The sequence below is a fragment of the Tenrec ecaudatus genome, chromosome 1, assembly GCF_050624435.1.
Source record: "Tenrec ecaudatus isolate mTenEca1 chromosome 1, mTenEca1.hap1, whole genome shotgun sequence".
NCBI classification, from domain to species: Eukaryota; Metazoa; Chordata; class Mammalia; order Afrosoricida; family Tenrecidae; genus Tenrec; species Tenrec ecaudatus.
This window is the reverse complement of record NC_134530.1, coordinates 48931296-48945863: the sequence shown is the minus strand read 5'-3', so window position 1 is coordinate 48945863 and position 14568 is coordinate 48931296. Positions and strand designations below refer to the sequence as shown.

General features: G+C 56.5%; 1 protein-coding gene across 1 annotated transcript in view; it reads right to left on the bottom strand.

Moving 5' to 3' along the window:
- MAN1C1 (mannosidase alpha class 1C member 1) overlaps window positions 1–14568 on the bottom strand; it is a 160494-nt gene that overhangs the window by 22989 nt on the left and 122937 nt on the right. The window contains exons 3-5 of the mRNA XM_075552626.1: window positions 12479–12594; window positions 10094–10174; window positions 2705–2799 (exon numbers count right to left, since the gene is read on the bottom strand). Coding sequence (XP_075408741.1) covers window positions 2705–2799; window positions 10094–10174; window positions 12479–12594 — 292 coding nt within the window. The remainder of the gene's footprint in view (window positions 1–2704; window positions 2800–10093; window positions 10175–12478; window positions 12595–14568) is intronic.

Genomic DNA, 14568 nt, shown 5'->3' with positions numbered 1-14568 from the left:
AGAGGGCGGCACCCTCTTCCATTTACACCTGCCTCTTTCACAGATGCAGACAAGGCATGGGAGGTGTGAGCGCCCCCTGACATGAGCTCACAGCGGAGCAGAGGGGCCCGAAGCTGCCCCCACACAGCACAGCCCACCACTCACTCTGTTCGGGCTTCCAGCTCCTGCTAAGGACATGCATCTCCACCCCAGATGCACTGAGTCAGAATCCACCCTTTAACAAGGTTGCCTGATGATTCTTATGGAAGCAACGGGGAAACTGAGGTCCAGGGACAGACTCCAGCCCTTCAAGCTCAGACCTGGTGGGAGGTGCCAGCAGGGTCAGGCCCCTCATTCACCTCGCACTCACACCTCCCACACCCATCCTGAGGACTGCCGGGCGGTGGTTACATTCTTGCTATCTGCCAGGCAGCTCCGGCATCTCTCTCCCCTGCACCCAGACTCAGATCCTTGTCCATGCTGAGGCTGCTCAGACTCAGAGAGGGCGAGTCACTGCTCCAAGGTCACACACTGAATCCACGGGCAAACCTCGGGTCTGTCAGTGTGCCCTGCTGGCACCTGCCCCAGGTGCAGCTGCTCTGGGCAGAGTCTCCCGATAGACCCGCTGGGCGACCAGGTGAGCGGAAAGTTCCACCTCGGCCTCCAACTCCGTGCACCTTGGAAGCAGGGGCCGCTCACGGATCTGGCATGATCGTTAACTCGGACACACAGACATAGATCCCAGCTCTAACTTACTGCCCCGCTGTGTGACCGTGAGCAAGGGGCCTCCATCTCTTCCCTGGTCAAAGAGCGCCCCGTGCAGGGCCTCGTGTGGTTGTGGGGTAGAAAGAGGAGCGTGTGAGAGGACATACTGAGTGTGCTGTTTGCGAAGACGCGTGTGTGCATGTCTGTGCGTGTGAGAGGCAAGTGTGTGCGTCTGGGAGTTTACGATGCGTGTGGACGGCAGCAGAGTGTATGCAGCCTATTATCTATTTTTTGCCTATTATCTTTTTGTAGCGTCAGTTTTTTGGTGGTTAAAAAAATCTATTACAAACCATCTGGCAATTCAACAGTATCTACTCGGACAATTCAGGGACACTGGTTAGGTAATCATACTGTGCATTAGCGGCCACGCAGTGCCTCTCAGCCACGAGCCCCCTCTGCCGCCCCAGTCCTGCTAACCTTTAATGAACTACGGTCCTTCACTGCCTGTCTGCTCCATTCAGCTGGGGTCCTACCAGGGGCTCCCGAGAGTTCATGGGAAACTCCATTATCTTTGACCCCCACACGCCTGGAAACCCTCTGTACCAGCAATATCCTTTCGTGTTTGACTGACGGATGGCACCCAATACCGGGTTTTCACGGTCTGTGCGTGTTGTAGCGAGCCCCGGACTTCATTTCTCTTTCTGGCTGAGTAATATTCCACTGTGTCTTCCCCCTCCCCCACTGCCCTGCGGTCCATTCATCCACGGATGGAGCTTAGGCTGTTCCCACCTGGCTACTGTGAATTGTACTGCAAGGACACGGGTGCTCGAGGGTCTGTCTCTGCTTCTCCTTCCTTTGGGTATAGGCAGACCTAGGAGCAGACTTGCTGGGTCACACGGTAATTAAATGTTCCGCGTTTTGAGGAACTGCCAACCTGTTGTCCATAGCAACTGTACCATTTTGCATTTCCACCAGCGACATTTTGCATTTCCACCAGCGACGGGTGAGTTTCATGCATATGTTTTTGTGACTGTGTGGGAGCGAGAGAGATCGATTCAGCTGCGGGATTCTTCCACTGGCCGCCGCCCCTCCCCCAGAGGGCTCAGTGGTCCTGGCAGGTCACAGGCCGGGACCTCCTCTGATTGCCCAGCCAGAAGCCGAGCTACAGGAGCACCGACCGGGGCCACTCCCCTCCCTGGGGTGGAGGTCCGTCACCTGCTTCTCCTGCTGGGGTCCGAGCGCTAGCCCGTCCTCCCGGAGAGCACGGACAGTAGGCTGTGTCTGGTGCCAGCAAGCGCCCTCCCGATGGCAGGCAGAGCCTGCAGGGCGGCTGGATACACACCTGACGCTTTCCTGGTGGAACAGGGCGGCATTTTTAGCAACAGCATCTCACCCAGACAACGAAAGGGAGGTGTTACCAGGAAATGTACGCGCGTGTCCTTATGTACCCACCCTGGTGGCGCAGAGCCTAAAAATACATCTGCACTCTCGATCAGAAGTGCCAGGTCTGTGTGCTGAGGTACATTGAGAGGCAGACGCCAAAGTCTGGCCAAGCTGGGGTTTTTGTGGGGAATGGCAGAGCCATAGCTCAGGAGGGGGGGGACACCTCAATCAGGCCCCATTTGGTGAGGCCCGTGAAGCTGGGCCTGGGCCAAAGAGCCATAGGCCTGCATGTCAATTTCTCAACCACCTTGGCGACTGGCAGTTTCTCCAGGATTGGCATGTGTGGACGAGGAATGGAGGGGAGACACTACCTGGAGTGCTTGCTGGCTAGAGTCCGAGATCAGGAACCAGCCGCTCAGTGGGCTGGGACATCCTCGGAGCTGGCCAGTGTAGCGGGTTCCCCGGGTGTGAGTGGTTGGGAGACTGCTGCTTGCAGCTCCAGGGCCAGCAGGCTCTGAGGGGGAGCCAGGCAGGGTCCTGCATCCTGGGGGCTGTCAACCTGGCTTAGCCAGGAGCCTCCCTGGTTTGGCAGTTAAGGTCTAGTAGTCCCCCTGAGGGAAACAAGACAACATCCTACCTTTTGAAGTTCACAATGCCCTTTGGGATTCCCGTGGGGGTGTTGAAGGCGGGCAGGAGTTTCTCTCCGAGCTGGATGGCCTTTGTCCGGAACACCTGTAAGGGAAGGCTGCTGTGAGCTCAAGTTGCTCTTGGGGCAGAACCCACCAGGGGCGGTGGCCGCTCAACCTTATGCCAGAATGCGAGCCTAGCTCCCTGAACTCCTGTCTGTGTGGCCGCGGCTGAGCCGCTTCTCTGCTTTGTCGTCCATAAAATGCGGCTGCCCTTGGCTTCCCCAGAGGCTGCTGGGAGAAATGGGTACCAGGTGACACAATGATGCTGATGCTATTCGCTGCAATGACTGTGTGGAGGCCCGAGGGAGGAGGAGGAGAGCAAAAGCAGGCAGCACAGCGGGGGAAGTGCTGAGTCCAGATAAAGACTTGGCCACGAGGTCAATGCCTGCTCAGATCACTGGGACCGGGCTGCCTTAGGCTGAGTGCCACGGTCATCAGGGGACCCATCTGAGCCAAGTGCAGAGAGTGCTGGGCGCTGGGCTCCAATCCTTGTCCCCCAGATTGGGCCTGTGAGCTTTTCAGCAGACCACCGCCTCCCTCTGGGCGCCAGTTTCTCTGCATGTACAGCGGGAGAAGTGCCGGGTGTTTCCAGGGCTCCTGCCTGGTTTCCACTGGACAGACGGGGATGAAAGAACAGCAAGACAGCGCTTCTTCCAAACCACCCCGACCCGCCCAAGGGCACCACAAAGCAGTCCGGGGTCTCTGGGCTCCAGGCTCTCACCTGGAACTCATGAGCTCAAAGGGCCTGCCTTTGGCCTTCTGGTTCAGCAGTTTCCCTCCTGGAAATTTAGTCTCAGGGATTAATCAGATTTACCTCCTCGACTATGTGTTCTAGCATTGCTAAACAACCCAGCCAACAATGCCAACACGACCAAGTTGGTTTCGGCTCACGGCCACCCACAGGCCACAGGGCAGGAGAGCTCCACGGGGTTATGGTGGGCTGTGATCTTCCTGGAAGCAGGTCACCAAGCCTTTCTGCCGGGGTACCGTGGGGTAGGTCTGCCCAGACAAGCCAGGGCTTTGAACTGACCCGGTCTCGTTTGACCTTCTGCGAGAAGTTGCCTTTCTACCTCGGAGGGAGCCTGAACCAGAATTTCTGTTTCTCCACAGAATTGTACACGACGCACGTATACTCGCGCTTGCTTTTTTCCGGGGCTTATTTTATTTCCTGCGCGGTGTTAATCATGGAAACAGTACTGCTTCCACAACAAACGTTGCTTATGATTGTAGACAGTAAACCAGGCTCCTCAGTATTCTCCAGTGGGAGGCATGCTTCTTGGCGATGCTGGGACGTGAGGGTGGCCTGGCGGGCCGACCCCGGAGCAAAACAGTCGTTCTGAGTCCTCCTCGCACACCGTCGTTTAAAACACGCGGAGGCAGCTGTGCAGGGAACGCAGCGGCGAGGAGGGTGGTGCAGGCAAAGGTATTTACGTTCAAACTCGAAGTTGATTTTGACTCACCGTGACCTTATGGGCCAGGGCAGAGCTGCCCCTGGGGGTTCCTGGACTGTCACTCTTCACGGGAGTTGGTTACAAACTGCCAACCTCTGCACCACCATCACTCTGTGGCTTCCAGAGTTCGGGTGGGCCTGGTTCTCTCGGGCAGCTCTCTGGTCACCCTCCTGCTGTGTGGGCTCTGGGCTGGTGTTGGGGCCACCCAAGTACAGCAGCACGACACACGGGCCAGCCTGCCATCTCCGGGCCCTGGCTGCAGCCACAGTGTCACTTCCTCTTGTTGAGGGCCTTCCTGCTGTGGGATAAGCTTCCACTTTACCCAGGATGATGCCCTTCCCTACGGACTGCTCCTTTCCGGTGCGATGTCAGGAGAATGTGCGATGAAGTCTCACCATTCTAGCTTTAAAGCGGCAGTCTGGCCGTACTTCTTCCGACACAGCTTGGACTGCTCTTCCGGCAGCACATCATCCAGCTCACACTCTCCGCCAACATCGTCAGGACTTCTAGTCTGCCCTACTCTCTGCCCAGCTTTCACGTGCACCTGCGGCTCTTGAAAACGCCGTGGCTTTAAGTGGAGAGCAAATGCTTTGAGAATGATTGGGGCAGGAAATGTATGGATGTGCTTTATACAACTGATGTATGTATATGTATGGATTGTGATAAGAGTTGTATGAGTCCCTAATAAAATGTAAAAAAAGAAAAGGGAAAAGAAAGAAAAGAAAATGATTAGGGCAAAGAATATACAGATGTGCTTTATACAATTGATGTATGTATATGTATGGACTGTGATAAGAGTTGTATGAGCCCCTAATAAATTGTTTAAAAAAAAAAGAAACGCCGTGGCTTTCCAGGACCGGGCGCACTCAGGCCTCACAGAGATAGATCTGCTCGTCAACACTTTAAAGAGGTCTTTGGCAACAGATCTGTCCAGTGAAATATGTCATTTTATTAATTTTTTGCTCACAGCTTCCAGGGGACCCAAGTAAAACGAAACCCGTAGCCACCTCGGTATGGTCTGTGTGTGTCATGACGCGACTGTTTGGCCCAGTTGCGGTTGCAGTCTTTGATCTTCGTCAGCAAGTGCATCACGTCCTCGTCACTTCCAGCAGACCAGGCTGTTTTTTGTCACCTGCACAGTGAAGGTTTTAAATGAGTTTTCTTCATCCAAAACTGATGCCCCATTCCTCTCCACACACAAGTTCAGCTTCTGGACTGAGCAAGTGTCAACTACACGACTCTGACACAGCTTTCCCGGGTCTGAATCACACAGCAGTCCCTTGCTCAGGTTCCACATGAGCACGATGCCGCGTTCTAGAATCCCCACAATGTGTTAGGTCTGCATGTCTTTGTGGAGTCAAGAGAACATGTTGTGAGGTGCCACTGAGTCAGGTCCATTCTGCGATCCTGCGCACAACAGAACAAAACGCTGCCTGGCCCGGCGTCACCCTCACCACTGTCCTTCCGTGTGAGCCCATTGTTGCAGCCACTGCGTCGATCCATCTCGCTGAGGGCCTTCCTCCCCTGTGCTTTGTCAAGCAGAATGTCCCTTTCCAGAGACTGGTCTCTCCTGGCAACAGGTCCAAAGTACAGGAGACCAAGTCTTGCCAACCTCGCCTCTAAAGAGCATTCTGACGGCACTTCCTCCCACAAAGATTTGTTTGTTCTCTTGGCAGTCTGCAGTTCCTCAAATGCACCACCTCTTCTTCAGCCTGCTTGATTCCATGTCCAATTTTCACAAGCATATAAGGCAACGGAAATACCATGGCTTGGGTCAGGTGCACATCTTCGTCCTCAAGTCTCCCTGCTTTGCAACACTCTAGCGAGGTCTAGTGCAGTCAACTTAGCCGATGCCGTGCATCGTGGACTCTCAGCTGCTGCTTCCACGAGCAACTGTTGGATCCGAAAGGAAATCCTTCATGACTTCAATCTTTATTGTGATGTTAATTATCGGCCCAGGTGTGAGGATTTTGGTCTCCTTTACACTGAGTTGTCATCCAGACTGAAGGTTGCAATCCTTGCTCTTCATCAGCAAGGGGCTCCAGCTCTCACTTTCAATCAGCAAAACTGTGTCATCGGTAAAATAAAGCTTATTAGTGAGCTTTCCTCCCGTGTTGGCAGAGTTGACTTGAGAAACGAATCCAGAGACACACCTACGTGTGTAAGAGAGAGTTTTATATCAAAGAGCAATTGTATATTGAGAAACATCCCAGTCCAGGCCAGATCAAGTCCATAAAGCAGATATCATCCCTTATGTCTGATACTTATATCATCCCTTATGTCTGATATCATCCCTTATGTCTGATATCATCCCTTATGTCTGATCCCTTATGGACATCCCTTATGTCCATAAATTCCTCTTCAGACTCACACAGCACATGCAATGATGACGAATGCAGGAAGATCACAGGCCGGTGGGTGCAGAGTCGTGAAGATCCAGTGGCAGTGGAGACATCTCAACGCTGGCGCAGGTCTCCACGTGGCTCCTCCAGCTCTCTGAGTGTGGCATCTCAACAAGAAGGTGAAGCAGAGAGGGAGACTCCTTGTGCGGCTTGCCAGCAGGAAGTTCCCAGAATCCTCACGAGAAGGCCACGCCCACAAGGAGGCATCACCAGGCTGTGACCTGACTGACAGGCTGACTGACAGGCTAGACTCCACCCCTCTGCTTATTTATCAAGTTGATGTGAAATCATGTAACTACCCACCACACCTCCTAATGATGCGTTCTTTACTTAGTCCAGCTCCTCTGATGCGCGGCTCAGCACAGATTCAGTAAGTGGGGCGAGCGGATACAACCCTGACGCACACTTTCCCTGATTTTACACCACGAGGTACTATTCCCTTGCTGTTTGCGATGAAACACAGGCAACCATTTGGGGGTATCCTGTGATTTCAGCCAAGATCCGGCCAGCATCAGCAATGATAACTCTGGTTCCACATCCCCTTGGCATGTGTAGCTATCCTCCCTGGCTCCTCTCTGCCAGCTCCCCTCCCTGGGAAGTCCTAGAGGAGGCTCCCCTCCCGGCCGGCAGGGTGGTCCTCCTAGGAAAGCTACCCTCGCAGCCCAGGAAGAGCCATGGGCCTCATCCACAAAGGTTCGAGGGAAGGGAGAAGCGGAAAGGTCACAGGGCCGGGGGTCAGAGCCCCTCTTCCCACAGAAGCCGTGTGACCTTGGGCAGCTACTTCTCCTTGGGTTCCTTGTCTACAAATTGGTGGGAGACCCAGCCCACGGGACTGTCCTGAGACTCAAACCAGACACTCCCACACAGCACGCCGCCCACTATCAGGCAGGTGGACTTCCCTGGATGGGCGGCCGCTCAGACGACTTCAGCCGCCCACCAGCTCCAGGACTTGGGAGTCCCCACTTGGTTACATCCCCTGAGCTTTTTGAACCGCTCACATCACAACGGCAACTGTCCCAACCACTGTGGTCTGCATCCCGAGACACCAGGCTGACGGCTCTTTTGGACTTGAGGTCGGAAGCCTGTTCCCAGAACCAGACACCCGCAGGGATAAGACGGAAGGAAGGGACCAGCCACGGGACCGAGAGCCACCAACTCCCAGAACTGCTGGTCTCCAAACCAACTGAGGCCTCAGCTCTATCCCTCTCCCACCTGTCCCTCCATCCCACCCTCCTCCACCACAACCACCTGCTGGCGGCTGGGCAGACCCCAGAGGACACGGTGGCTTTTACCCCCTGTGCCAGCCTCAGGTCACTCTCCTGGGGGTTTCACATGAAGTCCAGGCTCCAGTGGCTCAAAGTCGAGGGCTCCCGTCTACAATGATTTGGGGACAAATTGGTACAAGCAGCAATCTCTGCTGAGGAGCTTAGGCCCGGTGGAGAGAAGCTTGGAGAGACTGGTGAGACAAGATACGTGCCGGTTGCCTCTAAAATGCTGGCTTCGCCGAGGAAGGAGAGGGTGGAAATGCCCTTCTCAACGAGCACAGGGTTTTCTGTTACCGGCCTTCCTCACCTCCAAGGCTCCTCCATGGGGGCAGCCAGGTGGCTTTGGCTCTGGCTACCCGGGGCGGGGCAGGGCCGGGAACGGCCGAGGCAGAACTGTGTGGAGGGGAGCAGCCCTTTCTGTTCCCAGAAGAGGCACACGGAATGGGAACGGCCAGTGACCAGCAAGCTTCTGGGGACTCGGCCAGCCTTGCCACCAGGCACTCAATGATCCTTTTATGGACTTCGATGACAGATGCATTTTCACACATCTCTTGCTCTGCTGAGCAGGAGGCCCTGGAGCCTGCAGACCTGGTCAGACCCTGTCACTGCTAGCTCCTTTCCCAGAGGCCCTGTGATCCGTAAAGAGGTGTTGGGACCGTCACCAGGGGCCTGGGTGGTGTGGGAGGGTACAGGGTGGACTGCCGAGGGCAAGGACAACAGCTCAAACCCACCGGCTGCTCCTTGGGAGGACGGTGGGCCTTCTGCTCCCGTAGGATTTATATCCTTGGAAGCCTAAAGGGACAGCGTCACCCTGACAGGGTGACGAGGTGCTGGAATCAAGGCGATGGTGGAGCGTTCGGTTTTGGAAAGCAGCATCACCAGGAGCCCTGGTGGCAGAGTGGGTTACGTATTAGGCTGCTGACCGCTATGTCGGCTGTTCAAACCCACCAGCAGCTTCTTGGCAGAGAGAGGAGGTTGTATGCTCCTGTACAGGTTGACAGTCCAGAGAACTCAAAGGGTTAGTCCCTCTCGGGTTACTACGAGTCACGGTCGACACTCGATGAGACTGTCAGTCTGTCGTCTGCGGTGGCCTGCATGTTAAAGTGATGCGGAAGCTACACACCTGGATTCCACTTACCAGCAGGGTCACCCACGTGAGCAGGTTTCAGCTGAGCTTGTAGACTAAGAAGCATGATCTGGATACCTACTTCCAAAAATCAGTCAGCGAAGACTCACGGTCCTCCTTGCGGAAGCCAGGGCAGCTCACCTGGGGCAACACCGCCCGCTTACAGGCAGGCTTCGCTCCAGTTTGACTTCCGGCTGAGAACTGGCACGCCCACCTCAGATATACTAAATCAGAGTCTTATTAACATGTCGATTCTGCTTCATGGGATCTGGGGTGGAAGTGCCAGCTGTCAGCAGGGGTGCGCAGCCAGAAGGAACTGGCTCATGGATCTGCTTATACCGTGCGGGCAGCAGGCTTTGGGCTGCCCCGTCTCTCGCTCGGGCCTTTTGTCCCTTAAGACCCATGGCCTGGGCCTGGCTGGAGCAGGTGCAAGAAAGGAGACCCAGGGTAGCTGTGGCAAGACCACGCCGAGCGGGGGTCCTGGGGGGGAAACCCTGACATGATCTTGGCTTCATCAATCCCAGCACCCACACCTGGGACGCGCATCCAGTTGCTGCCCCAGCAGGCCTGAGGTCCAAAGCTTGTGGGTGCTGTGTGAGAGGCTGAGTGGACAGCGGGGCACAGTGCTGTCCTCAGAGGATTAACATCTACCTCGGGAGACAGGTGAGCACAGCACAGGACTGGGGGGCCTCTCCTCCAGTTGCATGTAGGGTGGTGCCTACGGACGACAGCGTGGGGGACGGAAGGCCTGGTGGTGCAGTGGCTAAGCGCCTGCCTGCTAACTGACAGGGCTGAGCCCACCAGCTGCTCTGCAGGAAGACGAGGCAGGCCACGTCTGCGAAGAAGACGGCTTTGGAAACCTTACAGGGCAGTCCTGCTCTGTCCTACAGCCTGGTGGAGTGACCGGACGGCGGCGGGTTGGGTTTGCCGATCACAGGGCAGCAGCGAGAAGGAGTCTACAGGTGCCCTGAGCAGTCTGGGCAGGGGGGCACGGTAGCTTTGAACTGCTTGTTCTTGCAGAGGTGAAATGAGAGCTGGGGACGGGGGCACCCTGAGGCCCTTTCCGGCCAGGGCAATCCAGGCTGGCACTCACCTCGTCTCCCGTCAGGTAGAAGGCTGAGAGGAGTCCTCCGATGTAGCGGATGTTCACCTCAAACAAGGATGCCTCTCCGCTCTGCAGGGCAGAAGGAAGGAAGCAAGTCAGGGGGGCTGGAGCTTGTGAGATGGCCACAGGGCTCCCAGAGACAGCCAGGCCCTTGGGACCAGCCCACCTCATCCCGAACCTGTGACCCGAGGCAGGACATCGGGAACAAAAGATGGCAGCATTCCAAGTACATGCCAGGCTTGGCTCCCCGCCCCAGCCCTAGCAGGAGGCCAGCAGGGAAAACGCAGGCTGGCTCAGCATTAAGCCCCTGTGGGAGCTGCGGCTGGTGGAGCCTCCTCTGGTCCAGCCCCACCCCACCAACCCAAGAGGCCCCTGCCTCGGGGGCGACAGGGCACGGGGAGGGCTCTCAGAGGCAGCTCTGGGGAGGACAGGGCCTGGGTTTGGGCTATGGGGGGCGCAGTGCCAGGCAGACACTTGACCACTGTCAGCAGTCTCCCGGGCCCTCAGCACTCACCCGCGGACACACCCACGCTTGCCTTAGCCTCCGTTATTTTCTTTCTTAAGTTCCGATTGTAAATCAGGGGTGTCTGGGCATCGTGCCAAGCCGCAGAGCCAGGTTAAAACCCCACCTGAGCCACTCACGCAGCTTTGGGAAAGATGCATGCGGAGCCTCAGGCCGCCTGACTTCCCCGTGGCACATGAGGCTGACAGGGCCTCCCGCCAGAGAGGAGGGGAGGAGGTGCCCGTGAAGTGTGTGGTCTAATAAAGGGACCTGTCACTGCCCCAGGATGCCTCCCACAGCACAGGCTCTTATTACTGATAACAGCAACAGCAAAATCCTTTTATCTGGGAGAAACTTTTCCACCGACAAAGTACCTTTTCAAAAACATTGTCAATGTACATGGCTGAATGTGCATTACTATACGACCCGAGGTCCTTATGTTGAAAACCATCACCGTGCGCAGCTGTGTTCTCAACCGATCCTTCCCCGTGGGCTCTCCACTTCGGAAGGCGGAGTTTCCATCTCTGGGACCCTTCCCTGTAGAAGTCTGCGGTTTACACCACGCCAAACACGCGTCTGACCACCCTGCAGGGACTCACACCGTGCCCCTTTCCACTGTGCTTGGCATTTGGGCAACCAATGCGTTGAGGGCAACCTCAGGGCAGCAGGGTGGCGGGGGAGGTTTCTCGGGGAGATCCTGCAGGGCAGTCCTTGCCACCCTGCAGACTGGGCTTGCGCACTGTCGTGAGGGAAAAAAGAATCCCTGGCCTTTTCTTCACCACTGCAGTTTTCCGTCTCCTTAAAACATCCTCCTAAAAAGTCCCCGCGGTTGTCCTGTGTCTGTCCAGGACACCGATGAAGACTACCCTCCCAGAATCCCAGTCCCCATGACCCCGAGCTCCCCTCTGTCTTGAACTGGCTCAGCAGAGCCCCTCTCAAGCCACTGCTTTGACTGGACATTGGCTTGTTTTTTGGAAGATATCCTAAGGAGACTGCCCCGCCTTCCAGCTGCCTGAACGCCCCTGGGCTCCCGCCCCTGGGCTCCCTCCCCTGGCCCTGCCACTGCCACTGCCTTGCTTCCCTCTCCCACCAGAGGGGTGATGCCAGCAGAGGGGCAGAGCGTCCTGTGCAGACCCCTCTTGCTGCCCCTCCCCCTAGAACAACCCCACGGCGTCGGTAATGGGTGGATTCAGAATGCCCTCCCCTCACTCCGACCATCAGAATGGCAATGACCTTTATAACCAGGATGATGCCTCCTACGAATTCACAGGCTATAACGTGCTTTTGACAACACCCCGAGTGTTTAACCCTCACAGCATGCCTGGGAATTAGCCACTGCCACCGCTGCCAGTTCATCCTGGCAGGGCTGTGGCTGGTGCAGGTGGGCAGGGCCCTGTGTCCTGTTTACGGTGGCTGTCTGCCCTCCCGCCTACCCCTACTTCTCACCCCCCACACCTCTCAAAACAGCCTCTGGTGAGCCGAGACCTCTGAGGTCTGCATGCAGGCCTTTGTGACATCAGAATGAAGTACCACCACCCTCTGCACCAGGCCCCTGGCCTTGACCGAGGATTCCACATGGCTGGAAAACAAGGGAACCCCAAGCCTGCTCATGGGGTTCTAACCAGGTGCTGGTTAGAGGGGGGTGGGGCGGCAATGAGCCAGTTACAGCCCCGGAAGGGGCTTGCTGGGTGTGAGCTACGCGCCTGGGAGTGGTGGTGGCTGTCCCCCACCCAGGGGAGGGACCAGGCTGGTCAGTACTGGAGGACCAACTGGAGTAGAGGGCGCCGAAGCCCTGGGTTATGGACAGCTAGCTTGGCTTTGTACCCGGTGACGCCCCAGAGCTGACAGGTGGGGCTGACCCGGGGACTCACCACGTTCAGGGTGAAGTGCTCTTTAACCCAGGCCTTGGCTTCCTGGAACTCCTCCTCCAGCTCCATGAGGTAGAGCGTGTCCAGGGAGTCGATGACTGTCGCCCCGCTGAGCCCCCCTGCAAGGACAGAAAGCCAGGGTCATGCTGAGCCTTCCTACCCCCACCCCCACTCCACGAGCGACCGGGCCCAGGAGCCCTGCTCAGTGCCCGGCAGGTGCTGGGGCGTTCAGTCTACAAATATCTTTATACACGGGTTATTCTAAGAAAAAAAAAGGAAGTTTATCAACAATTAGCCAAGGAGATGTTAGTGTAGAACCACAAGTGATGGGAAAAAGTAGAACTCCCCCATCCCCCAAGTCTGGCAATGTCCTTGTACACTGTCAATCTTTGCCGACTCACGGCGCCTCTGCCCCCGCAGGCAGAGTAGAACTGCCCCCAGGGTGAAGTATTTACAGGGACGGGCTGCCAGCTCTGTCCTCTCACCCAACAGCTGGTGAGTTCAAACCGGTGGCCTAATCACGGCACCAGGGTTCCTGAAGAGGGGATCCTTTCTATAAATGACGTCTCAAACAGCAAACAGGATGCTACACACGAGGGGCCCAGGCTTGGGTTTATTTACTTGGAGGACCATCCACGGGATGTTAAGTGAATTCTGAAAAATGTCAAAGTGCAATCTCTGTAGTAAGCAAATGTGCGTGCTTGCGCATTCACATGCACACACGGAGCCTGGGGGAACCGGTGACCCCACAGTTATCTCGGGGTGCCTGGGATGGCAGGCGCTTTCTCACTTCTTCACGTAGAGAGTAGGCTGATACTCAGAAATGCATTTCGGTTTTTGGGAAGAAAGAGAAAGTTTGGGAAAAGAAATCAGAGCAAATGCCCAAACCCAGGTGTGGTCCCCACACTCGCCTCAGGGCTGGGAGCACCCAGAGCAGGAGGTGCTGGCACTCAGGGTGCCATGCCATCCGGGGAACTATGCCAAGGGCAGTCGCCAAGCCACACACCGAGTGCCGGGAAGCAGCGGGAGCCTGGAGCGTGATGGACTAGAGGGGAGGAGGGGGAAGAGGTCGAGTCTGGTGCTATCCCAGAGGGCTTCCTGGAAGAGGAGCTCTAGCTGTCCTCTGTTGATAATGACAGGGGGGCAGCAGTTCCCTCCAAGGACTGGAGCCCCAAGAGAAGTCATGACATCTTCAAGAATATTTTTAAAAACCCAAACAGCGGCGAAAGTGTTGATGTGTAACTGACGCATCCTGTAACAGTGATTTCGGTACATTAGCGAGTGGGGCGTACATCACTACCGTTATTTCTAGAACAGTTTTTTCGTGCATCCATTATGATATCTTCTAGCTCAAAGCACGGGGCTCCCCCTGCTCTCAGGTGGTGGGGCGTGTGTGGAAACACTGAGCGCCCGGAGCCGATGCACTGGCTGGGCAGCCCTGCCCATGCAGTGTTCGCACCTCCGACCCGCTCCTTCATCCATGCTGGCCGGTGTTGTCTTTGTGGGCAGGGGACCCTTCTGAAACTCGCAGGGCCGCTTGGGCGGGATGAGAGGGAGTGAGGTAGGCGGAAGGACAGAGAGAAGGCTGGCAGTTTGAGGGCCCATTGCCACCGGGAGGGGCAACAGTGCCAGTGGAGGGAGGCAGCGGCTTCCCCATGCTGAGTGGCTGGTCCAGGGATGGCTCCGCTGCCGGGGCTGAAGTGAGTTTCCACCATCTCCAGCTCTCCCACACGCAAGGGCAGGATGAAGACACCCTCCACAGACAGACAGACTGCAGCCTCTCTGGGTCTGTCTGGGTGGAGTGTGGCTCAGGGGGACTTTTTCCTGCACGTTGAGGTGCTCTGGTCACGGTGCCGGGCCTGGCGTCCACCCTCGTGGCTCCAAAGCCCTCTTCCACCCCAGTCCTGGCTCTTTGAAGGGGCTGGAGCGACTGTGAGCTCTCCGGACCCAGGCCCTTCATCTCACGGCTGAGGGATCAGATGGAGGAGGGAGGGGCCCAGGCAGTATGTTCCCTTCGCCCACAAGGCCCCGATTCTCAGAACAAACATCTCAGGTCTGACTGCTAACCCCAGCCTGCCCTACAGAGGCAGGAG